Source organism: Erpetoichthys calabaricus, chromosome 12, assembly GCF_900747795.2.
Source record: "Erpetoichthys calabaricus chromosome 12, fErpCal1.3, whole genome shotgun sequence".
Lineage (NCBI taxonomy): Eukaryota > Metazoa > Chordata > Cladistia > Polypteriformes > Polypteridae > Erpetoichthys > Erpetoichthys calabaricus.
In genome coordinates this window covers 8,968,642-8,996,027 of record NC_041405.2, presented here as the reverse complement: position 1 = coordinate 8,996,027, position 27,386 = coordinate 8,968,642, and the positions used below count along the sequence as shown (strand labels likewise).

The 27,386-nt window shown below is 38.5% G+C and overlaps 1 protein-coding gene and 1 long non-coding RNA gene across 4 annotated transcripts in view; one reads left to right on the top strand and one right to left on the bottom strand.

The window, feature by feature from the left end:
* The window catches only part of LOC127525834 (nectin-1-like), a 60,906-nt gene extending 51,235 nt beyond the window's left edge, over positions 1–9,671 (top strand). For 2 of the 3 annotated variants that reach the window (XM_051934559.1, XM_051934558.1), the window contains exons 5-9: positions 1,599–1,871; positions 4,613–4,717; positions 5,463–5,533; positions 6,518–6,583; positions 7,532–9,671. In XM_051934559.1, coding sequence (XP_051790519.1) covers positions 1,599–1,871; positions 4,613–4,717; positions 5,463–5,533; positions 6,518–6,583; positions 7,532–7,669 — 653 coding nt within the window. In that variant the 3' untranslated portion in view covers positions 7,670–9,671. The remainder of the gene's footprint in view (positions 1–1,598; positions 1,872–4,612; positions 4,718–5,462; positions 5,534–6,517; positions 6,584–7,531) is intronic. The other variant, XM_051934560.1, reaches the window with a different exon arrangement.
* Positions 1–27,386, bottom strand: part of LOC127529795 (uncharacterized) — a 75,846-nt gene that overhangs the window by 36,687 nt on the left and 11,773 nt on the right. The window contains exon 2 of the long non-coding RNA XR_007936415.1: positions 25,653–25,852. This is a non-coding gene — a long non-coding RNA (uncharacterized LOC127529795). The remainder of the gene's footprint in view (positions 1–25,652; positions 25,853–27,386) is intronic.

Below are 27,386 nucleotides of genomic sequence, written 5' to 3'. Positions count from 1 at the left end.
ATGTTGTTTTATATTATTTTCGTGTACTAGTGGTGTGTGTTGTTATCATCTGATGACCTATTCATGGTCATAGAAAACCCAGGAAGCACCGTATTCAGCTTCTGTGCATTTCTTTATTTGCTTCTGGTGCTGCTTTGTGGTTTTAGATTTATTTTTATGGGTTCTGGTTTGTCATAAATGGGAGAAGAGAGAGTGCATTTAAAACACAGATAATAATTCAATGATAACACCAATAACGGCAATAATAATAATCTTCAAACTGGCATAGCAGAGGACACACAGATACACCAAAATAAAATTAAATGATCCAGACAGCAATAGCCCTACAGTTCTTGAATGCACTGCTAAAGACTGATTTCATTGGAAGTATAAGCATCTCTCAAATGGGCTTACGGTAAAACTTGCGTTAAAACTCCTCATTGTTCATCATCATCTATGACATTCGCTCTTGGCACGGTAAAAAAGAAGTTCACCATAGCCCGTCTCTGACTGGAATAACTCTCTGAAGTTGTGCTCTGATTGGATAGTTAAATGGGCCTTTTCTGTATATGTGAGAATATAGTAAATAGGAATTATGGGTAAATGTTTAAAGGTAATCATGTTTTATTTTCATAGATTTTTGCGATTATGTTAAGTTTCTCAATTACTTTCATAAATTTAAATGAATTGATTATGTTATGGAACTGCCTTTATAAAATTAGAACTAGATGATCTCCATCATTGTCAGGTCCCTTTATTTGACTGGTGGTTTAAATAGAGACCTACAGGCCTGAAATATGACGTGAATGATACTTTTACTTGGAGAAATGTTAAATGCAAAAAATAAATAAAGCCTTCTAATATAGCCCAGTTCCTACGTAGTTTCTGAAATGGCATGTCTCCCCTCAGGACCATGTTTTTCTGAGACAGTTTTGTAAATATAAGTAATCAAACATCCCCCTTGACATTCTCAAATTGTAAATTCGCTGTCTCGCATCCAGACCCTCCATATTTGACTCTCCCAACTCCTGGCTCTTCTCTTTTGTCTCCAGGTTTCTTTGTACCTGTCTGGCAGTGATAATTCCACTCAGAGCCACAGGGGTGGCAAGGGCGCCTTTTATTGCTTTGTCTAGGGCTGTTACAGCCGGCCCAGGTAACAGCAGAAATGTGATTAATTTACTGTCAAATTATAGCTTGATTATTCCAAATATTGGGGGTTTGAGATATTGCTGAATGAATGAATCTCAATGGCAGTGTTCATGAAGGCTCTTGACAAACCAGCTGCAAGGTTGCCTGATAGCACCATCTACTGGTTAAAATGTGTACTGCTGCCTTCACAAATGGTGCATCCAGCTGTAAAGGAAAAACTCTGTGGCGCTGCCATTGTATGCGATTTTGTGACAGATGCTATAACAAATTGACTCATTTCTTCCAAATTTGGTTTGTATAAACATGATCCTTGCAAATTAATAATTGTCATCTTTATGAGGCCTATTGAATGAAAGATATAATGCAAAGCTAAAAAAATAATTGTCTTGTAAATGACACTTCACTATGCCTTCCCTTGAATAGTTTTATATATAATATTGATGCCTTGAAGCTGATTTTATTTTCAACAGAGCGAGCTTCTGTGAAGTTGACATCCATCAATTTGCCGCAGAGTCAGAAGCTGATCTCTTGTGTTGCTGAAGATTTCTATCCAGCAGATGCCAAAGTGATCTGGAAGAAAAATGGACATCCCATCAACAGTACAGTGCAAGGGAAGGATGGCAAGTTCAAAAAAACAATATACCATAAGCTAGGAGCTACCGAGATGGAAAATGAGTACACGTGTGAAGTGAGTCAGGAGGGATTCAATAACTCACTGAGAGAGAACAGATTCACACAGGAAGGTAAAGAAACCACACTGTATGGGCTGAGCCATGAAGATGGTGTGAAAAATTATCAGCAGCACAGTGAGTTCTCTGGGTGCCATTTGATGAGATGAGATCATTTAATAAGATAAAACCCTTTAGATTGATGTTAGTTTAGCATTTTTTATATTGTACCCAGACAATTTATACAGTCGTGGCCAAAAGTTTTGAGACTGACACAAGTGTTGGTTTTCACAGAGTTAGCTGCTTCAGTGTTTTTAGATCTACTTGTCAGATATTTCTATGGTACAGTAATCCCTCCTCCATCGCGGGGGTTGCGTTCCAGAGCCACCCGCGAAATAAGAAAATCCGCAAAGTAGAAACCATATGTTTATATGGTTATTTTTATATATTTTAAGCCCTTATAAACTCTCCCACACTATTATAAACATTTCACACACAATTATACAGCATAAACCCTTTGTATTCTCTTAGATATTAGGTAAGATTTGTTGAAATTATGTATGTACATACAGTAAAACCTAAATATTATTTTAAAGATATCGAGCATCTCCGATATCACATATGTTACAGCCATTACGACAGACAGGCCACCAGCAATAAATACGTACAATGCAAGAAAAATTGTATACAGTAAAATGTGTGTACAGTGACACTAAACTATGTACATGTAATAAGTACTGTACATAAATAATTAATTATGGTTACTCACCAACAATGACACGACGACTTGTCCGATAACGATGAGTTTAATTTTACTGCACAACAAAGGATAGCGTTACAGCTCTTCTAAAGGAGCCTCTTCAGGCGACTGTGTAGCACCGCCGTTGTTCTTCTTCCAGCACTCTTCAATCCAAATCCCTAAAGCAGATTCCATCCAGACTACTGCCTTATCACGTCCACTTGCAACTCGTTTTGCGCCCTGGTTAAAGGACACTGCGGCCGTAGATCTTATATGCTTTTCCTCCTTTTTAAATAAAAAGAATCGTGGACTCGTTTATGCTGTAATGGTGTCCTGCAGTGGTGTAGCTGTTTCCTTCCTTCAACATATCCAAAACTTTTACCTTTTCTGCAATCATTTGCATCTTCTGTTGGCGCTTGGGCACGTTAATGCTGAATGAGTGAGATTAGACTTCCTGGTTAATGCAGCACTCCATCGCTGAGCCAATCAGCAGCACACAGGAACTTAACCGGGTGCTCTGATTGGGTAGCTTCTCAGCCATCCGCCAATAGTGTCCCTTGTTTGAATTCAAATGCGTCCCTTGTTTGAATTCAAATGGGCAAATCAACTGAGGAAGCACACGTACTGTAGACCGCAGACATCCGCGAAGCAGTGAAAAATCCGCGATATATATTCACATATGCTTACATTTAAAATCCGCGATGGAGTGAAGCCGCGAAAGACGAAGCGCGATATAGCGAGGGATCACTGTACACTGAAATAGAATTACAAGCATTTCATAAGTTTCAAAGGCTTTTATTGACAATTACATTAAATTTATGCAAAGAGTCCATATTTGCAGTGTAGGCCCTTCTTTCTTTTTCAAGACCTCTGCAATTCACCCTGGCAGGCTGTCAATCATCTTCAGCCCATTCTTGCATAATCAGTGCTTGGAGTTTGTCAGAATTGGTGGGTTTTTGTTTGTCTACCAACCTCTTGAGGATTGACCACAAGTTCTCATTGGGATTAAGGTCTGGGGAGTTTCCTGGCCATGGACCCAAAATTTCGATGTTTTGTTCCCTGAGCCACTTAGTTCTCACTTTTGCCTTATGGTCCAGTGCTCCATCATGCTGGAATAGGCATTGTTTGACACCCAATTGTTCTTAGATGGTTGGGAGAAGTTGCTCTCAGAGGAGGTTTTGGCCCCATTCTTTATTCATGGCTGTGTTCATAGGCCAAATTGTGAGTGAGCCCTGCACTCCCTTGGCTGACATGAATGGTCTCAGGATGCTTTACTGTTGGCATGACTCAGGACTGATGGTAGCTCTCACCTTTTCTTTTCTTTTTGCCGGATGCCCCAAACAATCTGAAAGGGGATTCATCAGAGAAAATGACTTTTCCGCCAGCAGTCCTCAGCAGTCCAATCCCAGAGTATCAGTCGGTCCCTGATGTTTTTCTTGGCTGCTTTGCTGCCCTTCTTGACACCTACCGGGCCATCCTCCAAAAGTCTTTGCCTCACTCACACCTGCCTGCTGCCATTCCTGAGCAAGCTCTGCCCTGGTGGTGCCTGTAGCTGAATCAACTTTAGGTGAAGGTCCTGGCGCTTGATGGACTTTCTTGGGCGCCCTGAAGCCTTCTTCATCTCTCTGTTGTAACTCAATCAGCATGACAGAGTGATCTCCAGCCTTGTCCTCATCAACATGCTCACCTGTTAATGAGAGGATCACTGAAATGACTTCAGCAAGTCCTTTTGTGGCAGGGCTGACATGCAGTGATTTTTTGGGATTAAGTTCATTTTCATGGCAAAGAGGGACTTTGCAATTAATTTCAGTTTATCTGATCCCTCTTCATAACATTCTGGAGTAGATGTAAATTGCCATCATAAAAACTGAGCAAACTTTATGAGAATTAACATTTGTGTCATTCTCAAAACTTTTGGCCACGACTGTAGTGCATTCAATAGAACAAATGAAACGTCCTGTTGGCATGTGGGCCCAAGCAGGTGGATAATTTTTCTTTTTTTTAACCCCATGAAAAAAGGAGAATGCTTAAACCAGTCTTTATTCATTGTCTTTATTTCATTTCCTCTTGTTAACAGTTACATGTGGATGTGCAAGGCAGACAATTGTCCTGACAGTAGCTGGGATCCTGTTTGCTGAAATTGTCCTGGGAATGTTGTGCTACTTTATTTACGTAAAGAAGAGTAAGTATTTTATCATTTTAGAATTATCATTTCATTGAGATGGAGCTGCAGCTATCATATCATGTAATTTGTTTCTCTTCCCATGGATAGGACTCTAGTTATTAGCCATCCTCACTGAGCTTGTAGAACACAAACTCAGGTCTATCCTCTGTGCAATGTGCAGAAATTTGCTGCCTTAGTCGGTCAACCAAAGAAAATCTCCTTTGGTTCAAGTGACTAATTGGTCTTCTGATTGCGAGGCTTTCTTTTTCTCTGCAGCAGATTAATTACACTTGAGGTTTGTTACAACCGCAGGAAATTAATTTGTCATTGACTTTTTTTCATTGTCTTGTATTAAAACTAAATTACAAAGCCAGTGTTTATACTACATCCTCCAGCACAGTTTCAAATTTTTATCACAGTCTGGTCTCTTTTTCTGACAGCCAATAATGTTTGGCTGGTGCTGTATGAATGCTTTCCGGGTATGACAAGTTTCAGCATACATCTGGGAGACTTGACACGTGGATTATGCAACACGAGTATCGTGAGATTTTTTTGTGGATGTTTTGATATTGTTTGCTGTTATCAAGTGTTGGTCTCCATAGACACCCATTCTATCAGAAACTTTCTTATCTCCATTCTCCATGAAAACATGAGATTAAAAGTTTTTCTCGGCCATCTTTACAAACCTCATGGGGTAATTAACATATTTGAGTGTGGAGTATTCCTTTAACAACTTGACCCATTTTACTTTTTCTGCATTCAGACTTAAACTGCAAAGGTTTGATTAAAACTTCAAGTGGATCCCCAGAACAGGCGCCATGTTTAACATCAGGGGTAAGTAACATATCATTCTGCTAAAATCCAAGTTGACCACTTTTGTTTAAAAAGGTGAAGTGAGATATAAAGGAGGCCATACCAACACAGCGAGACCATTAGGAGAGAACTCTAAAACATCTTGAAGAGACCACAAAAAAAGCAACCATCAAAATATACACGCCTCATTAGACTCCATTAAACCAGCTGAGTTTTGAGATGTCTCGTAAATTAAGTATGATTTTTACTGTTTCGATACTTGGACTTTTGAGAACAGATGTCCAGTATGGTCTCTAAATTGATCAAATATAGACTGACTATCCAGCTAGTAATTATTTAATCAGTTGTCCTTTCTTACAGAGGCATCTGTCTCATTTTTCTTCTTGCAAATTCATTAAAAATACCATGGAAGTTGAAGTAACTAGTCAGTTGACTCTCCATAGCCACTACAGAGAGACTTCAAACATCTAGTTGGTTTAATTTTCATGAGAGCTCTCCCCTGACCTTAGAACCTGTGGGCCTGGGGTCTGTATGTCTATTCAGTGATCCATGTTAACTAGTGTCCCTCTCTGTGAAGTTTCCAGTGGACTGTTCTTGATGAAACATCCTGCTACTGACCTGGGTGGACATTGGTAGTCAAGTGATCCAGAGTCGTATTCATTTTTTCTTGCATTTTGATTCAATTTAAACCCATCTTGGTTATGCAGTTAACACTTTTGTGATTGGTTATCCTTAGCTGATAGTGTCTGTCTTTCTAATTTGAATGTCACCAGTAATTTATTTCTTCTGGAGCATCATCAAGATGTTAAGTTTTCATCATTAAAGCTCTTGTAAGTCACAGTCACTAAGAGCTCTTTCCCAGTATTTTTATGCATATTTCAATTGTTGAGGAGAGGTTAATTACTTAATTTGTATCACTGAACACATCTGAGAATCACTGTGAGTCAACTCTATTTCCATCCATCAATCCATTTTCTGATTACTGTTTTCTCTTTCATAATCCAGTACCATCAAGCAAAATTGAGAAAGCGGCCCTGGACTGTATTGCAGATCATTACAGAACACAATCAGGTAGTCCTGCAAACTGAGTCACTTTATAGTCCACACGTCTTTGGAGAAAAACTCAACAAACAGCTGCTGAAAGCCCTAAATGTGTTCCTGCAGAATATGCAACTGGCAGGGGCTGGACGGGGTTTAAACGCAGAACCTTAATCGTCTATCACTGTTAGAGTTTAATTTGTAAATTACGAGGTGCTACAGATCATAGTGACTGCCAAGGGCTGACAATGGTAATTTAAACACCAGAGAGTACAGCACTGTTAGCACTGAATTATATTATTGACCTCATACATTTATGAAATCAGTACTTGAGTAGGAGTTTCTACTCTTCTCGACCTCGTTTAATGTGTCTTCATCCCTGTTCCTCGCTCCAATTTGTTTTACCTCTCAGCATCCACACTCAATGCACCAGAACCAGATTATTTGGTATTGTTAATACCCTTATTTATTTCATTTTTAAAAGATTTAACTTGTTTTTTCATCATTTGATTTTTCTGTTATTATGTTGTTTACATCACTGCATTGCCTTTTTGTGTATGCATTTCTCATCATTATGTTGCCGCTTTGATTATTGTTCAGTTTGCTAGCAGTGGCATTTTGTGTGGTCTTCTAATGAACAATCCAAAGCTAGGACACTGACCGGTGTGCATTGCGATCTGAAATAGGATTGGCGTGATGACGCCATCAACAACAGACATACTAACCATAAACATCCATTAGAAAAACCATTTAAAATGCCACTGCTTGCATACCAACCAATAATCAAAATGACAACCTAAAATTAAACTAACAAATAAATGAAGAATAACCTTATGTGCTCAAATGTGCTCATGACAGAAACTGTATCAAGAGGATTCAGATGATGATAACGGTAAATGGATGGGAAATTTAACACCTGAGTAAATGCTGAAGATGTATCAAGGACATTACCAAGATAATCTCTTTATGTATTTCCTGTAGGAAACTGAAAACAAGAATGAGGGAACGCTGGCGAAGAACAATATGGAGCAGAATAGTGCAGAATCTTTTTCACAGTCAAGCAATCCACTGCCGGAGCATTCTGGAGCTGCCCATGACGAGACGTTTGAGAAAAGCTAAATCACAATAATCAGTAGGTTAATTTTAGGCCCGGGATGAAGTCTTTGTGAGGTCATTATAGGTTTGTACAGGTCAATGTATCAATTAGGGTGGACATACTTAAGCTACTCAATTTTAGCCCAACTTACAAGCTCAGTACTATATCATGAGAAAATCACTGACAGTCATAAAGTCGCTACTTGCAAAGTATGTGGTAATTTACAATCCAATCCAAATGGCTTATAATCCTTCTTTTTTTTAATGACCTGCCAAAAACATCTGGGCACTGCCAATGTGAGTTCATCAGGTGTGAAAGATCATATAAGCAGAATCTGCATTTCAGTGCCTATTGACCAGTCAGGAAGCGAATCCATGTTTATGGTATTGCAAGTATGACTGCAAGACATTTGTAGATGAATGTGAAAACAAATATTTAGTGGAAAGAGAACCACCGACTCGATATCATGATCAGGTCTTGAGAGAAGGCATTTTAAGAAATATTGCCCAGCAGCTACTATATAAACTCCAGGTAGCATTGCATGATTCAACTTTTAACAGATTAACATAATTTTTGTGTTTTTCTTTTTTCCATTCCAAATTGCATCAGAGAAACTTCCACTTTCCACTCTGAATCCATTCTTCATAATCTCAAATTGTGAGGGTATGAGACCCTGAGAAATAATAATAGCAAAAGATTTATTACTATTTACAAGGTGTTTCCAACCTCTTGGTGGAAGAAAAAACTGCAAAGTATCTTTACAGATAAAGTGGAAACAAAAAAAGATGCTCCTGTCGCACCCAGAGCAGCAACTTATAACAATGGAATGAGACAATCCTACACCGCAGCTTCATGGCATAACCGGTGTGTGCCCCAAAATTGAAGCTCTGGGAGTGTAATTGTAAATATATTTTTACATATTGCTAATTTGTGGCCATTTGCTGTATTTTGGTTGTGGTTATCTTTCCAACTGTGGTTAGCACTGTTGCCTAAAAGCACAGATCACATTTTCTACTGTAATAATCAGTCAAGCATTACTTGAAGATGCTTCCCTACCCCTCTTGGACACGTAAAAGACCATTACTCATTTATAATCCACTCTAAGGCAGTTTATTTCCTTATTCTCCATTTACTTCATTGCATTTCACAGGGTTCAGCCATTCAGGGCAACTGGGCAACAGACAACTCGGCAAAAAGACAACTCGGCGACATCCTTTACCAGTTAGGTAATAGTTAGGTTCAAAGAGATTTTTTAATGATATTTAAATGACAATGTAGGGCACCGGAGAATCCTCAGAATCACCTGCTTTATGAGAGTCCCAATACGTTGAGAGTAAAGATATTCCTTAAGCCGTACTTGCAGGTCACCTTTTGTGTTCTCAATAACGTTATCATACGTTTACAATCAATACAATTTATATAAAGGATTAGCAATTTTGGTTGCAGAAGATAATGTAAGATAGAGTTTGTTCCATCTGCAGAATAAAGTTCGTTCATCAATTATATAAATTTATTTTCAACATTTTAAATCACGTTGTCATTTAAATGTAATTATATTAAATATAACTATTACCTAACTAGTAAAGGATGTCGCTAAGTTGTATTTCGCCAAGTTGTTTCTTCGCTGAATTGTCTTTCGCTGAGTTGTCTTCTCGCCAAGTTGTCTTTTCACCCAGTTGCCACCGAACCAAGTTCAGCGAAGGTCCAGAACATTTCCACAAACTCACAACAAAGTCAACTCCGTCCTGTTCACCTGTCACGACTGTTACTGCTTGGTACAGCGCCGACTCTGTTAGGCAGCATGCTATTGGCTGTCACAAAAAGAGGCGTGCATGACTGTGATGAAAGAGCGGCATTCGGCTGGTAAAGCAGACATGCCCATCAATTTTTTAATGACATGGTCTGGTGACGAGATCAGTGACTGCGGTTGGCAAATCTAACATACCCCACGACTAGAAGTCTCATAATGTAACAGCAGTTTTAGTCAGACATGCAAGTGAAAATTTCACTCTGCTACTGCTACTACTACTAAAAGAATGAAAAAATAAATAAATCAGGTTAAGTAAATGGAATATTTACTGAACCAATTTTGTTGTAATGTTTATGATTGTAACATATGTGTTCCTGATTTAATAGCAACTTAGTGATCCAATTGTGAGATATACATGACATAAACCCTCAGCTCGACACAAAGGCCTGGCAACAATGCCACAAATTATCAAACAGTGTTATATTTGCCTGTAATTTATAAATCTGGCACTAATTTGAAATTTTCAAAATTGTGACGGCATTTCAATATGTTCTTTGATTCTATGTATAGAAAACTCAAATTGAGCACTAATTGGATTGATTTCAGACATTTCAAGAGTTATAATCTGTTGGCCTTCAATGCGTAGAATGAGGAACTTTGTGCCTTTTTTCTTCAGTTGGACAGAGAGGTCCATTAACATTGGGATTAACCCCCAATATTATTAATCCATTATTCTACCGTAACAGCAGATTTATTAGGGAATATACGAATGTAACCAAATAACAAACCATAATTAAATAATCTGATCTGAGTGAAGAGGGTCATGTTAATATTTAATAACAGATGAACTAAACCTACTTGAAAATGAGCAAATATCTTTCTTGTATTAATTTAAGAATACCAGTCCACCTGACGCATCTGATGTTGATGACCCCTTTTTGTGATAAAATTGTTTGAAGGCTCCATTAGCTTCATCATTTTCCTTCTTCACCCTTTGCATCAATCAGAAAGCCACCATTCCTTTCTGCCATTAATCAATTCCAACTTCTTAGTTCATTCACAACCAGTTTTAGTAAACATTTCACTTTATTTTAAAGTAAGTCCTCATATTTGTTCTGACTTATCTGGAGACTGCAGACTTCACTGCCCAATAGAGAAGAACACGTTCAGTTGAAATGGCGCATCTCATTTCTTTTTGACGTAAGAACGTTGCTCTTTGGTGCCTCTGTGTGGTCCAACTTAGCTTTACACCTTCTCTCAATTTTTTATTCAATGTATTCTTTAAAAGGCCTTTCACTGCCATTAACATTTATGACAAAATGTATGCATTTCTATCCAGGGTCCATCATTTTTCATATTTTATTGGACAGAATTTTTATCCCATGGTAATATTTACTGTTACTTTAAGTGTTGTAGGTGTTCATTTTTTAAGAAGTATTTCATTTTATTGCCAATGCTTATAGCTGTGCTTAATATGGTATTTTAATATTAATTTTTACATATACATTTTCCCAAAGTGTTCTCCATTTATGAACTGGCACGTCTCATTTCTTTTTGACATAAGAACATGGCTCTTTGGTGCCTCTGTGTGGTCCAACTTAGCTTTACACCTTCTCTCAATTTTTTATTCAATGTATTCTTTAAAAGGCCTTTCACTGCCATTAACATTTATGACAAAATGTATGCATTTCTATCCAGGGTCCATCATTTTTCATATTTTATTGGACAGAATTTTTATCCCATGGTAATATTTACTGTTACTTTAAGTGTTGTAGGTGTTCATTTTTTAAGAAGTATTTCATTTTATTGCCAATGCTTATAGCAGTGCTAAATATGGTATTTTAATATTAATTTTTACATATACGTTTTCCCAAAGTGTTCTCCATTGATGAACTGCCTAGTACAGTATATTCATGTGATACATTGATATTGTTAATTGTATTTACCAGTCAGCTGCTGTTTAATTACAGACATTTTATTGTTAGCAGATTCACATTTTATCACTATGTTATTAGTTTGGTACCTACTTGTTTTCTTTTACCTTCTGACCATTTTATACTGTCAGGGATCCAGAATCCCTTACTATTTTGTGATGTCAATAAAAGCCCACATAAGGGGTATTATCAGGGCAGCCATTTAGATAATGCTGTGTAAGCGGACCTACAAGTATGATGGTTACTGTTATCGTAGTTGTGTTAGGTGTTCACTTTGTTGTTCTTATTGTTCTGTTCTCAGTGGGAAACAGATGATTTTATATAAAAGGACCAGGAGAATGAGATGTGGTCAAAAGGTACGTGCCAGAGTCGAAAACCAGAAAATCAAAACGATCTTCCACCAATTCTAAACTCTAACCGGAAAATTAAAGTACAGGGGGTCCTCGGGTTATGACACAGTTCCATTCCTACAACAGTGATGTAACCCCAATTTTGGTGTAAGTCGAAACACACCCTAGCCTAAGTCACTTACCTATCCTAACACATTTGCAAAATTATAATCTAGAACATAAAAACACAAGTAATCCACAGAAAAAGGAAAAGGACATAAATATACTGTACTGTACACTGTACTGTAGTAACAGAAAAAATGAGTGTAAAAAAAAAAATCCTTACTTTTATTCCTTCTCCCGTCTCAATTTTTCTTAAGTTTTTATGGGAGTGAGCGTTGTAAACTTGAAACGTCGTATGTCGAGACGTTGTAACCCGAGGACCCCCTGTATGTAAAACAAGCAGAGATTCATTAATCAAAAAGCCTTTAAACAAAAATAACCACACGTAATGCTCTTTGAATCCAGATCTTGGATGGAGAGGGATCTCCTGTAGCGATCTAAACACCATCGTGTTGGTGACATCCGCTATCACAATCTCCTGGTGGCTGAGCGGGAGTGTTATCATAGTAGCGGGAATGTTATTCTCTAAAGAAATTAATGATGTTAACTTAACAGATAAGGTGTCAAGGAAAAACATGAAAAAATATTAAACTTTGAAAAGATAATGGTTTTAACGGTAAATTTGAATTCTTAGGCGTAAATAAAAAATTGGGAGTGGTCTCCCCTAGACTTTCTCGTATACTCCAATATGGTGATGGAGATTTGAGGAGTAAACTTTAAGACAATGATTTTTTTTTTTTATATTATGTATATTAAAGAGCCATCAACAACAAATCAAATCCAATTAATAATATATTGAACAATTATAAGAAAAGTAACTAGCTGTGTAAGTCTGTGCTGTAAAAAGCTTGGGCTTCTAGAAACTATTCATCAGAAAAAAAATTGAAATGCAGAGTCGGTTGTTTTATTTTGCGGACGTGCTCGCCCCCCTTGTCTGTCAGTGGCTAAGCGAGTTTCTCTCTCGTTTCTCTTTCCTCGGCGGTCTCACTTTGGCGACAGAGTCACTTTCTTTCAGCTTCATGCTGTAGCCTTGTACTCTTTCTTCTTTCGACTCGTTAACTTTGGACTGCCTTGCTGGCTCTTTGAGCTTCATACTGTAGCCTCTCACTTCTGAGCCGACTCTCACTTCTGGGCCAGATAGACAGACACACACACTTCCACGTGTAGAGGTTTATATATAAGTAGTGAAATACATCGACTTTGCAGCTGCATGAATAAAAAGTACCACTTTCGGTTAGCATAAATAGCTCAAAAGTTGATAGAAATCTAGGTTTTGTACCTAATACTTTTATGCAAAATTTGACATAAGTGAAAGCGTACTCAGGTTATTGTGTTTATACACACACACACAAACACACACAGAGAATTCCAAAAAGTTTTGGAGTCAGGGAGGTCTACAATGTCGAGATTCAACAAAATCTCGAAATCAAATTTTTGGACGATTTCAATACTTTCCCTATACTTAATATACAAAAAAATAAAAAGAAACAATGTAAACTTAGATCAAAGAAAAGAGGCCAATCATAACATTTATGTCCATGAGCAGAACAGATGCAGGTAAGCTAAGAGGAATTTCTAAGGAGTCATCAGACAGATGGAGTGAGAAACTAGAATTGAAACCAAACCGCTGGTGCAACCAAGCTGAGTTGAAGACAGAAAACAAAACAAAGTCAAAAATCCTAACCAATGTATTATAATGAGAAAGGTTAAATTCTTGAGACTTCCCATTTTGTACTTAAAGGTTCAGACGTAAAGCACAATGCACAACACTCCCAAACAGTTACAAAACATCAGAACACATGACCAGCAATGGGTGCCATCGCCAAAACAACAGAGCGGCGATATACCGTGCAACAAAACAGAGACAGTCATGCCAAGCAACGAATAGAAAATGAGCGACACAGTGAATGTCACTGGTATCGTGTGCTATTTCCTTTCGTTTTTGTTGTTTTCCTCGAGCTCCGACTACATGCTGTACATGAAATATGGGGCATTGGACCCCGAGGATTACGATTTTCAAATCCATTTCTTACATTATGAAATGACAAAGTTTAGTTTTAATAATGTCTTATCACCACATCATATTATTTATAGTAAAGCATTGACTGTTACCATGGTGATCTTTCCCAGAATTACCTGGGAATATGCAATGTGTGACATCATTCAGAATGCTGGTATGAAGATCAGCAGTTTCAGTTCTGGAGTATCTGATATTAGGATTCCCATGTTGATGTGCATTGCATTTTTTTGATTTGTCTGTTCCTACTAGCATATGAATATTTTTTTAGTATGTTTAACATTTTAAACTTGATGACTGGTCAGCTGTCTCTTCTGGTTTCGACTCTTGCCTGTTTTCTCAACTATGTCTCATCTCCTGATCCTTTATCATCAAAGTCTTTTACTCAAAGTCTCATCTTGAGTCAGTACAGTCACAAACATTATAAAAAATAGTTTGAAAAATATTGTATTTCTGTGTAGAAAATTTCACAAGACATTTCCTTGATGTTTCTAACAATGGTTAGTTTGTCAGCATTTATGATGATTTTGTCAGATCATTTCACATGCCTTGAATCTCTTTTTTTTAGTCTGTGTCAGTTCATTTTTGTACATTCCAATCTCAGTGTATTTTGAGCACCTTTTACTTTGTGCCCTTTTGTTTTTTCATTCTTCAATACAGTTAGATTTCTTTCAGTACCCTAGTGTTTAAAATTATTGCTAAGCTTGATTTTAAGTAGATACCAAGTGTCAGACAGTTGTTAAAGAACATGATTGGTGGAAACTCAGGCATAGCATGGATCAATGTACAGAGAAATGACTAGACAGTATGCCAAAACTAAAGTATTTACCCAAACTCACTACTGAAGATCAAAACCCTGAACATCTTCATTCTTAAGTGAAATATTTGTTGGTTTATTTAGTAGCACAGACCCATTGTTATTTGTTAAAGTTTGGATGCTAATTTGTGTGCAGCACCAACTTTTAATGTGGCAAATGCATGATGCCACATGGCACCAATTGTCAGAACCATACAAGTAGCAGTAGGCATTGTTGCTGTAAACAGTATGGATACTCTCATACAAAAATGACAGAAAAACAATTAAAAACAAATAATTCAGCCCAAGAACAAATCAAACTTAATGAATTTGCAGTCTACATGAGGAGCTAGTTTAAAACAGGCAGGCACAGGTGGTAAAGCAAGTTCTTGCGAGCTCTGAAGAGTTCTGTTGCATATCTGTTGTAAAGCCAGTGAAGGGATCAGTTAGAGTTTTTGCAATGTGTGCTGTTTGCTGTTTTTTATCTGTCAATGGGACTGAGGGATATATTTTGTCGAAATTTCTTTTCTTTATTTAAGTACCGGAGACCCGAGTTCACTTCCTGAGTCCTCCCTGCATGGAGTTTCCATGTTCTCCCCATGTCTGCATGGGTTTCCTCCGGGTGCTCCAGTTTCGTCCCACAGTCCAAAGACATGCATGTTAGGTGCATTGGCGATCCTAAATTGTCCCTGGTGTGTGCTTGGTGTGTGTGTGTGCCCTGTGGTTGGCTGGCGCCCAGCCCGGGGTTTGTTTCCTGCCTTGCGCCCTGTGTTGGCTGGGATTGGCTCCAGCAGACCCCCGTGACCCTGTAGTCAGGATATAGCGGGTTGGATAATGGATGGATGGATATTTAAGTGCCTTCTGGTTATGGGATACTATTCCACTGTGCCTGATATCTCAGAGAATTATTATTTAATAATAGTTACATACTGTTATACCATACTATCATTAGTATATTAGAATTTGTATACTATTATACTGTTAATACTATCAGAGTATTAAAGTAGCATTAATTTAGTAACATACCATTAACTATGTAATTGTATATTACTATATTAATATTCACAGTAAATTTTTACTGTTACATTTTTAAAGTATTTTCTGACACAGAAGTGCCTGGTTTTTGATATCTTTGTACTTTTGTATTATTTGTATTACCAGTCTGAAATGGTCCGTACCAGCAGGAGCACATTGTTGTGTCGATTAAATATACATGTCAACTAGATTTGTACACTACATAATCATTAGTATAGTTTTATGTTAATGTGAGGTGTTACATTTTTTGGTTTGACTATTGCCTAATTTTGCTGCCTATGTTTGTAAGATATCGATTCCTTATTGGGGTTGTTACTGCCATTGTCACTGTAAGATTGTTACTATTTCTAGTAAAGTTCATGTTTATTTCTCATTTCTGAATGCTTTTATATAAAGGTTCTAATGATTTCAAAACCTTGTTTTTATTCAGCCATTCAATTTTTTAATAAAACTCCTTGTATTTTTGTAACAGTACCACAACATATTTGGTTGCCTTTGTATTACTGTTTTACACCTTAAATAACAGCTGAGCTCAAAAGACGTTTAGTAAAGATTCAAATCTTTCAAACAAAAGAGAGGAGTTCCTGTTTCCATGCTTTCTGATGATCGATGTTGTTTCAGTCGTCTACATCGGCGTGGCTTATTGGATTCACATTGCCTAAAGTCTAGTCTTTAACTTGTGCTTGCAGTTATAAATAATGAATTAAAGTGATTTGTGTGAAAATTGATTTTGCACAGCAAATTTACAAAATAAATGACGTTTTACTTCCAACGAAATCCGTGGCATTGACACAAGAAGAAAGGCACTTCGGAAGTGTTTTCATGCGTTAATTTCATATGTGTCTGTCATTTCGTATTTAAGTAAAGATCTCTAGTGAAGAAAAATAAAATCACCTGACTCCTTTCGTGTCACATAATGGAGGTGTTTTGTTTGCACGGGTAAGAGTGGGCCCACTTTACCGTTTAAGATGACCGTCTTGGTGATTAAATATCATAAAGATGCATCAGAAACAAAAATCCAACTCGCATCTCTGTGGTACATATTACATTTAAAACCTCATCTGCACATCTGCTGTAATCAAGAAACAGGAAAGTGCCATTGCTAGTTTATTGGGGGTTGCACTCGCCTCTCCCTCTGAATCACTGGCCAAGAGTCCTGTCTTCTGTTAAAAGGCACAACCCTGTGTGAAAGGGCTTCTGGGTTGTGGGCTGCTTTCGTTGTAAGGAGGAATCAAATAGTCAATAGTTTGTACCACCAATAGTTCCTGTGTAGTAGTGATTTTGTTTTTTTTTTTTGCAGAGGAGGTGCATGATGATGTGTTTTAGTTATTCTAATGTGCAGGATGGCCCAGTTTTGAAAAATTAATTGCACCTAGGTGATGGGAATGAAATGCATAAAATAGAACTGATTTTCTGATGTGCAAGTGTGCTTTAAACATAGGTAAGCACGGAAGTGCAGCATTCCATGTCTTCTACCCCAAAAAGCCTGTAAATCCCCCCAAAAAGTCTTTTAAGTGAGTTTAGCATTTCATTATTGTAAAATCACCAGCGAAACAAATTATAATGTTTCACAAAACTGCACGTGAATTGAAAATTTCTTATTCCACTTGTCACTAGCTGTTATACAGTATAATGACAATACGTACAGGATAAATATGCATATACATTATATATTATAACAATATGAGGTACAGTAGAAGAAGGACTGACATACTGATGCAAGCAGCAATTTAATGGTCCTTGAAAGCATCCTGTTCAGCTTCCACTGTTTGCTTCAGGAGATGCCACTGTTCCTCTTCAAAGAGGATTGCTGTCCTCATGCGCATTCGCAACACACTGGCTGTCTTTTCTTGCTGGATATGACCTGTCGTGCTGTTCTTTACGGTATCCGTCAATAAGGGCACGCACATAAAGGCGACCTTCAAAAGGGCGACCTCAATTGGGCGCGGCGAATAAAAGCGCACATAAATAAAAGCGATCTTCAAAAGGATGACCTCAATTGAGCGCCGAATAAATGCGTGCGCAAATAAAGGAGTGCTTCAAAAGGATGACCTCAATTGGGCGCAGCGAATAAAGGCAAACGCAACAAAATTACAGAAAATTTATTAGATAAAGGCAATGATTGAACGTATAAAAAGGTGAAAGCAAGAATATTAAAACATCCAATTAATTAATGCATGAACTTCTAACAAACTACTTCTAACGAACTATTTCTAAAGCTCTCTATATTTCGTTGTTTTCAAAATTACAGAAAATTCGATTAAAGCAATGACTGAATGTATAAAAAGGTGAAAGCAAGTTACACTTGAAGCTGTAGATTATGTGCAATGCCACGTAGATATTCGAGATGCGGTCTATTAGCATAATCAAGGACAATTAATTTATTTCGCTCCGAAGGTCATCCTTTTGAAGCGCTCCTTTATTTATGCGCACATTTATTCGGCGCTCAATTGAGGTCGTCCTTTTGAAGATCGCTTTTATTTATGTGCGCTTTTATTCTCCGCGCCCAATTGAGGTCGCCCTTTTGAAGGTCGCCTTTTTGTGCATGCCCTTATTGAATAGAACCGTTCTTTACCCCTCCTTTTAAGCTTCTTGAGAGCCCATGGATCTAACCCGCCAAACCACTGGATTACACCTATCGTATATATACACACATGTGTAGTGGATTTAGAATGTATTCAACCCCCTTCAGTTTGTGCATGATTTGTTGAGTGATTTAATTTTAAATACATAAATTTGACATTTTTGGCCAACAGTCTACACTCTACAACCCATAATGACAAAGTGAAAATATATTTTCAGAAAGGTTTATAAAATTTATTAAAAATCAAAGACTCATCTCTCATTCCTAGAAATATTCTGACTCTTTGCTCTGACACTGCAAATTATGCTCATGTGTCTCCTGTTTGCTTTAATTCTCCTTGAGATGTCTTGAGAACTTCATTTGTGGTAGACTGAATTGATTGGGACTTAATTTCACACTGTATGTCTGGACAAAAACTAAGTCATAAAGTCCAAGGAGCTCTCTGTAGAACTCTGTGATCAAATTGTGGTGAATAAGAGATCAGGACAAGGGACTCAGACCATTTCTAAAGGTTTGAGTGATCCCAGGAGCACAGTGGTCTCAAGAATTATGAAATGAAATAACCGTGGAACCAGAAGGACCTACCCCAGAGTTGGCTGGCTAGGTTCATTTTCAGGGCAAAGAGGGACTTAGCAATTAATTGCAATTCATCTGATTACTCTTCACAACATTCTGGAGTATATGCAAATTGCCATCATAAAAAGCGGGGCAGCAAACTTTGTGAAAGTTAATATTTTGTGTCATTCTCAACACTTTTGGCCACGACTATTTTGCTCACAGGTAAATATAATTTCCAGTGAAAAGGATACAATGACACGTCTAAAGTTTGTGAGAACGGGGTTTCTTCAATATCAACGCATGAATCCATTTTTAAACGGAGGACGGAACGAGCCAGGATTCCTCCCGACCCCACTCCACGCAGACAACTGAGCTCACTTAGAGTGGAACAGCCCGAGTTTGAGTGTCCCGATACCCTAATACAGGCTCGTGTTTTGATTGTGTCATGAATTACTCGGAGAATAATCGGAGACAGCTTGTGGACTGTACACAGATAACGGGCACGTGCGGGGAGCCTTAATGCAGAAGTGAATCCACCAAATTAATCCAGTCGCTGTTATTATTATTATTTTATGAAATGCTTCTAGTTCGTACTTCCTTCATACAAATAGGCTCTATAGATGATTTTCTACAGTTTTAATGGTTGTTGCATACCGTGTGGTCGAAAATAACATCATTTTTATTATTATTTTTTGTTTAATCGCGTATTAGGTTGCACTATAAAGTCTCACAGCGTAATGTACTTTGCATTTTAGGGTCACCTTTCTGGAGATTCTCTGTACCCTAACGGTGTCTTCACGACTTTTTTCTTTTTGTTCCTGCAGGTAAGGTCTACTTTGTGTATTTTCAGTCGCAGGTACCACAGCGTACGTTAAGCTCCTTGTTAGGTTTTAGTTTGTGTCACTTTTTGCTCATCTTTGTGTGACTGGCACGTGTATAACTGTAGGAGGAGCAGGTGAGAAACGAGCAGAAGTTAAAGTGCTCCCCCACGAGATCGGAAGATGGTGAATCCACCGCGATGAGCCGCCTTGTGCTGCCTCTCCTCCTCGAGCAAACTCTGGAGAGTAGGCGGGCTGAGGGGCTGGCAGCTCACATTTGAGGAGTCTTTGAATGAGATCTGGTGAACGGTGGCCTCGTGGTGACGCAGCGACTCGTCGCGCTACTCGATCAGCGTCTTTGTGGAATGTGAAACTTCTCCATGTGCCTGCGTTTCAGGTGTTCACATTTGAATTCTACTTCGTTACAGACATGCCGGTTGCGTTAACTGCCGATATTAAATAGCCCATTTGTGATCGTGTGTGTAATTTGACTCGAAGATAGCTGGCATTCCGGAATTGGTAGTTTTGTTTGTGCCCAAATCAGCGGGGGCAGGCTGTCTCCAAACTGAGGTTTCAGAATATTATTGTAAAAGCGATCTAAAAGTATAGAAAGTAAGGTAAAAGTACTTTTGTTCCTAACAATAACTAAAAGTACTGTATTATAAAGTACACGTTAAAACCCGATGCGCCATGCATTGCATATGTTAAACATATACGGAACAAAACAACATATCAAATGTATACTGTACTTATGAATAGCTGCATACTTTGCTCCCAGTGAAAAGGATGCAATTACACCTTAAAAGTTTGTGAGAACGGGATCTCTTCAATATTAACGCATTTTTCCACTTTGAAACGACGGACGAAACGATCCAGGACTCCTCCCGATCCCACTCCACAAACACAACTGAGTTCACTTGGTGTGTACAAGCACGGATAACCACACAGGTTCGAGTTTTGGTTGTGTTACTCGGAGAAAAACCGGGGAGAGCTTGTGTACTCCACACAGATAGCGGGCACGTGCGGGGAGACTTCATGCACATGTGAATCCACCAAATGAATCCAGTCGGTGTTATTATTATTAGTAGTAGTACTATTAGTATTATTTCATGAAACGCTTCTAGTACGTACTTCTTTCATACAAAAAGGCGCTATAGGTGATTTTCTATAGCCTCGATCACCCGAGTTTTAACGGTTGTTGGATAGCAGGCGTGGTCGAGAATAACTTATCATCACCGCGCACGCCTACTTTTTTTAAAATTTGTTTAATCGCATATTAGGTTGTACTATAAAGTCTTATTTCATAGGGCAACAGCTTGCTTTCTTTTGAATTGCCTAATTGAAAGTCCGTTGGGCGTTTCATTCTTTCCTCTTTGGTTAACGTCAGCATTTGTGTGACATTCAAATATAAAACTCCCACCTCCTGGTAAAGCCCCAGCCTCACAGCATTTTAGAGGGTCACCTTTCTGGAGATTCTCTGTACCCTTACAGTGTCTTCACGGCTTTTTTCTTTTTGTTCCTGCAGGTAAGGTCTACTTTGTGTATTTTCAGTCGCAGGTAACACAGCGTACGTTAAGCTCCTTGTTAGGTTTTAGTTTGTGTCACTTTTTGCTCATCTTTGTGTGACTGGCACGTGTATAACTGTAGGAGGAGCAGGTGAGAAACGAGCAGAAGTTAAAGTGCTCCCCCACGAGATCGGAGGATGGTGAATCCACCGCGATGAGCCGCCTTGTGCTGCCTCTCCTCCTCGAGCAAACTCTGGAGAGTAAGCGGGCTGAGGGGCTGCAGCTCACATTTGTGGAGTCTTTGCATGAGTTCTGGTGAACGGTGGCCTCGTGGTGACACAGCGACTCGTCGCGCTACTCGATCAGCGTCTTTGTGGAATGTGAAACTTCTCCATGTGCCTGCGTTTCAGGTGTTCACATTTGAATTCTACTTCGTTACAGACATGCCGGTTGCGTTAACTGCCGATATTAAATAGCCCATTTGTGATCGTGTGTGTAATTTGACTCGAAGATAGCTGGCATTCCGGAATTGGTAGTTTTGTTTGTGCCCAAATCAGCGGGGGCAGGCTGTCTCCAAACTGAGGTTTCAGAATATTATTGTAAAAGCGACCTAAAAGTATAGAAATTAAGGTAAAAGTACTTTTGTTCCTAACAATAACTAAAAGTACTGTATTATAAATAACACGTTAACACCCGATTCAGAGGAGAGCTGGGTATTAAACTTAAATGCGTGTATATATATATTTACATTTACATTTTTTTTTACATATGTTTACATTCAATGTGGAGTTTTCAGGAAGTAACTATTCATAATAATTTATCAAAAAGTTGCACGCATTTTACATGTTTTGACTATGGTCGCTAGACCACTGATGGTGTGTCACTTGCTCACAGATTCCTATAACAAACGCCTCTTTATCTGCCCTCAGAGCCCTCGCAGCCATCCCTCTCTGTTCCCGGTACAGACCAGAGTTGCCATCGAGCCGTGCGCTGCGACTCCTCTCAATGATATCCAGGGTGCCCTGTGAGATGAAACACTTCCTTCTGGAAAAACCAGTAACACCAACACAACCCTCAGCAACCTTCATGGTCTTATCATGGAAGGTCTCCCACATCACATTAGGATCGGCAGTTGCACCCAAATCTGCAAGTTCCTCACACAAACTGCTTGCAAACTCATTAGAAACAGCTTGGTCTTGGAGTCTGACCAAGTCCAGGCTCATTTTCCTGAGTGCTCCTTTAATGTGGGCAGTAAGATCCTTCACATCTCCTACACATCTGTGATGGCCAGTGGAATTTTCAACGGAGTGCTGTGATGGGCTGGTTAACATCACTTCAAGAGAGGCCCACCGAACCAATAAGCTGAAAAAAAGGGTAGGCTTAATTATGGGAGGTACTCTCAATCCCCTGGAGGTAATGGAAGATAGAATGAAGACAAAACTGAGTGCCATTATGAACAATGCTCCCATCCTCCCCCTCACACATCAACACTGAGGACTTTCAGCCAACGAATTATTCAGCAGAAGTGTGTCAAGAAACACGACTGCGGCTCCTTTATACCAAACAGCAATACATCTGCATAATGCCTCCTGTGACAGCCATTTCACAACCTTTCTTTCTTTTTTGAATTATCTTGCTTTAAAGCCATTCTGGTGTGTGTTCAGACCAAATTGTGTGCGCAATATTTTCTTGTGTATCTACATATTTATGTATTTATTTATTTAAAGAGCTCATGTAAAGCCAAATTTTCCCCTGAGGACAAGTAAAGTTTTATCTCTCAATCTATCTTTATGAATACATTGTAGGCCTTCATACATATGCGCCATGCATTGAATATGTTAAACATATACGGAACAAAACAAAATATCAAATGTATACTTATGAATAGCTGCATACTTTTCTCCCAGGTAAATATAATTTCCAGTGAAAAGGATGCAATTACACCTCAAACGTTTGTGAGAATGGGATCTCTTCAATATTAACACATTTTTCCATTTTGAAGCGACTGATGAAACGATCCAGGACTCCTCCCGACCCCACTCCACAAACACAACTGAGCTCACTTGGAGTGTACAAGCACGGATAACCACACAGGTTCGAGTTTTGGTTGTGTTACTCGGAGAAAAACCGGGGAGAGCTTGTGTACTCCACACAGATAGTGGGCACGTGTGGGGAGACTTCATGCACATGTGAATCCACCAAATGAATCCAGTCGGTGTTATTATTATAATTAGTACTATTAGTATTATTTCATGAAACGCTTCTAGTACGTACTTCTTTCATACAAAAAGGCGCTATAGGTGATTTTCTATAGCCTCGATTACCTGAGGAGAGCAAATGAAAAACCGTAAAGAGCTGCTTGATACATAGATAGATAGATAGATAGATAGATAGATAGATAGATAGATAGATAGATAGATAGATAGATAGATAGATAGATAGATACTTTATTAATCCCCAAGGGGAAATTCACATTCTCCAGCAGCAGCATATTGACAAAAACAAAAAAAACAAAACAATATTAACTTAAAGAGTGATTAAAGCTTGAGGCACAGGAGCCAACCTGATAGGCCATCTGGCACCTCTGCTATGTTGCTTTTAACCTGCTAGAAAAGATTCCTCCACTTCAGTTATACTGGCCACCATCCTAGGAGTATTGCTGGTATTTCTACACAGCATCTCCCTTACTTGTGCATTTTGTGAAATGAAATTGTTGGTTTGAAATTGTTGTGTAAAAAAAATAATCAAGTTCATCTGCTAAAAGCCTGTGGTTTTTGTCTTTTGGAAAGATTGCACTGTTTTTAGAGTCCAGTCCTGTGATGTTTTCAAAACTTTCCAGCCTTGATTTGAGTTGCTATCATTAAACTATCTCCTGATTTTTTATGTATTATATCTTTTTATTTTTATCTAATTAACCTGTTAAATGTTTACAATAAATCTCACTTTTCTTGTACCCTATTACCATGATAAGCATCACAGTGTATTTAGATGAAAGTCACCAGATTACCTGAACTGCAAGGGTTTTTGTGATGTTGTAGAAAAATGTGCACAGAAAAAAATATAATTATAAAAAAATACTAGCTGTCCCCCACGGCTCTACCCGCATAGTATTGAAACAGGACAGTGAGGGGGCCTTGATGTCATGTTTCCCCCTCCCCTCAGCCCACAGCCTGTATCTCGGATTATTGCGAATATATTGCTTCTGCAAGCAAACTATGATTCTTACCACAATGAGAGAAGTCGCAAAATCAACTGGAATGTTCAAGCAAATTATTGAAAAAAACCTGATCTAAATCCGTTAAGTAGTTCTCTTGTGAAAAGTGGACAGACAGACAGATAATTGGATTATATATATATATGGTGAGCTGGAATGGGCAGTGAAGAAAATAAACGTGTGTGTTTTTGGGACATTGTTGGTCTATGTGTCTGTCTGTAGCCGGGCTGGTCTTTTACGAGAGAGAGAGATAGAGATAAATATAAACATATAAACTCTATTGGTCTGCAACCGGGCACAGGACATCGGATCCACGAGACGGCCGTGCTAGCCACTATGCTACCTTACGACTGTTCTAATATCTTCTTCTTCTCCTTTTGGATATGAATTTGGAAAAATGTGTAGCCTGCAGTTAGAAACATCCAAGAACTTCTCATGGTTCTGTAATAATATTAAGATTACATTTTATATAGCATCATTCCCTTTACAAAATTCTAATATTAAAGGAACACTCCACCTAAAAATGAATTTTTTGTATATGTTACTTACTCCATTTAGTTTGTACCAATGACAGCTAGCAAAGGAATTGAGGAACAATGGTGAAGACCTCATCTACAAGAATCTCACATTCTGATTGGTCTTTTGTATGTCACAGTGTTCATCCAGTTTTGTTTCCTTGAGACAAGAAGAAAACATGAAAACATCATCGCTTATTCCCCATCTGGCGTGTCGAGTGTTTTTGGATGCCACATTTGACTCTTTTCTTCTCCCTTTATGGCACGTTACTAAAATTCGACTGTCTTTCTTAATGTTACTTCATTGTTCTTTATGTCTGATTTTTTTGATTTAACACAATTATTTACTTGAACACATAGCATGTTGTTTTTATTTTGTAGGCCTATATTCTTTTTTATCTTTCAGCCCTTTTATCCGAAGCAGATGCCAGTGCTGTTCCAAGTGCATAGGATTCTTTGTCCTTTGACGTCATTTTTCAATGCTGGTAGGTCAATAGCCAGTTTTAATAAGGTGAATTTTGTAAGGAGATAGATAGATAGATAGATAGATAGATAGATAGATAGATAGATAGATAGATAGATAGATAGATAGATAGATAGATAGATAGATAGATAGATAGATAGATAGATAGATAGATAGATACTTTATTAATCCCAAGGTTCAAATTCACAAAAAGAATATGAGTTGTAGTAAAAGATAATCCATTTTGCATCTTTTGTTTTCTGCACAGGAAGCAGTGTGCTTGCTTTTGGCAGTCTTGAGTCTTTGCTGTCCTTCCATTTCACAAACTGTGATCAATGGAGTCCTCCATTCTGATGTACTGCTACCTTTTGTTTTTACTAAAAATGGGAATTCAATAGACCTAAAGTTCACCAGAGTAATCTGGAAAAAAAATAATAAGGAGCTGGTGACATATGAATCGGAGAAAATGGAAGTGGCCAAAAGGGGGAAGCTGTCTGAAGCGGGGCTGCGGCATGGTGACGCCTCCCTCGTCCTTCAGCAGCTCCTTATTGCCGACGAAGGGATACTACGAAAGTGAAGTGAACTATGCTTCGGAGCACTACAAGAAAAACTTAAGGCTCAATGTTATAGGTAATGAACCATTGTCTACTTTGTCACATAAATACAAGCTCATTATTAAATAAATAAGAAAACTATCATGATTGTCAATATCTATGAGGCTAGTCCAGCGGTAAACATCCTAAAGACATCGGTTTCTCCAAGTTCTTGCTATGAAACATCTGAAAACTTGATATGCCTCGTGTGACCTCAGAGCAACGGGCATAGAAGTTGTAACATAGAAGATCATAGCCATGCAGAGATCGTACAAATGATCTCTGAGTAGGAAGTTGTGCTGCATTACGATGGGCTGAGATCTCCAAACCACTGCATAATCATTAGCAGGAAAAAAATCTGTACACGTTCATTAATGCAACTGAACAGAACTGGTTGGTTTTTTGTACAAATTATTTTGTCAGCTCATGTTTTTGGGTGGGGCAGCACGGTGGCGCAGTGGGTAGCGCTGCTGCCTCACAGTTGGGAGATCTGGGGACCTGGGTTCGCTTCCCGGGTCCTCCCTGCGTGGAGTTTGCATGTTCTCCCCGTGTCTGCGTGGGTTTCCTCCCACATTCCAAAGACATGCAGGTTAGGTGGATTGGCGATTCTAAATTGGCCCTAGTGTGTGTGGGTGTGTTTGTGTGTGTCCTGCGGTGGGTGGGCACCCTGCCCGGGATTGTTTCCTGCCTTGTGCCCTGTGTTGGCTGGGATTGGCTCCAGCAGACCCCCGTGACCCTGTGTTCGGATTCAGTGGGTTGGATAATGGATAGATGGATGTTTTTGGGTTATTGCAAAATATGTCTTTATTAAAACTTAATTTGAAATATCAAACGGGCTGAAAGTGTAGGTTTTTACTTGGTTTTTGTATGATGTGCAACACATTTACTTTGTATTGTCCAGATTTGTTTTCCATAGTGACACATTTCTTTATATTCTACAAAGATGGGACTATTCTGAGTTGAATTTTAGTAGTTATTTTAATAAAACTTGTGCACAATTGATGATAAAGGAAACTGTAATGAATTGCCATGGAGTTATTTCAATTAAGCATCTGGGTATTGCATTATATGTAAACATTACAGTATCTTTAGTGCAAATTTAAGAGTATTTCACATTAGACTATTGGCAGTGTAATGTATTGTAGCTACAGTATTACCGTTTTTACTAGCAATTCTTCTAGTTATTGCAAAACTTAGAGTGACAGTTAGTGATGGACCAATCGCATTTCCACGAGGTGTAGTCTAGTTTTGTTGAAGAGATTAATTCAAATACTGATATATGCTGGTTTTACATTGGAATTAGAATATGAATGTACATTATGCAGATTAAATTCCCGATTATGAGTCTAACACCAATCAGGTTTTCAAGGAGCATTGCCGCATAATCGGAACTATCAATCAAACGCATCAGGCAACGGAAATCTTCAATCCCCAAACAGATGCTGACCAGGTTTGTTATTGAACACGAGACCTGGGGCTGTGCGACAGTCGTAATTGTTCAAGCCA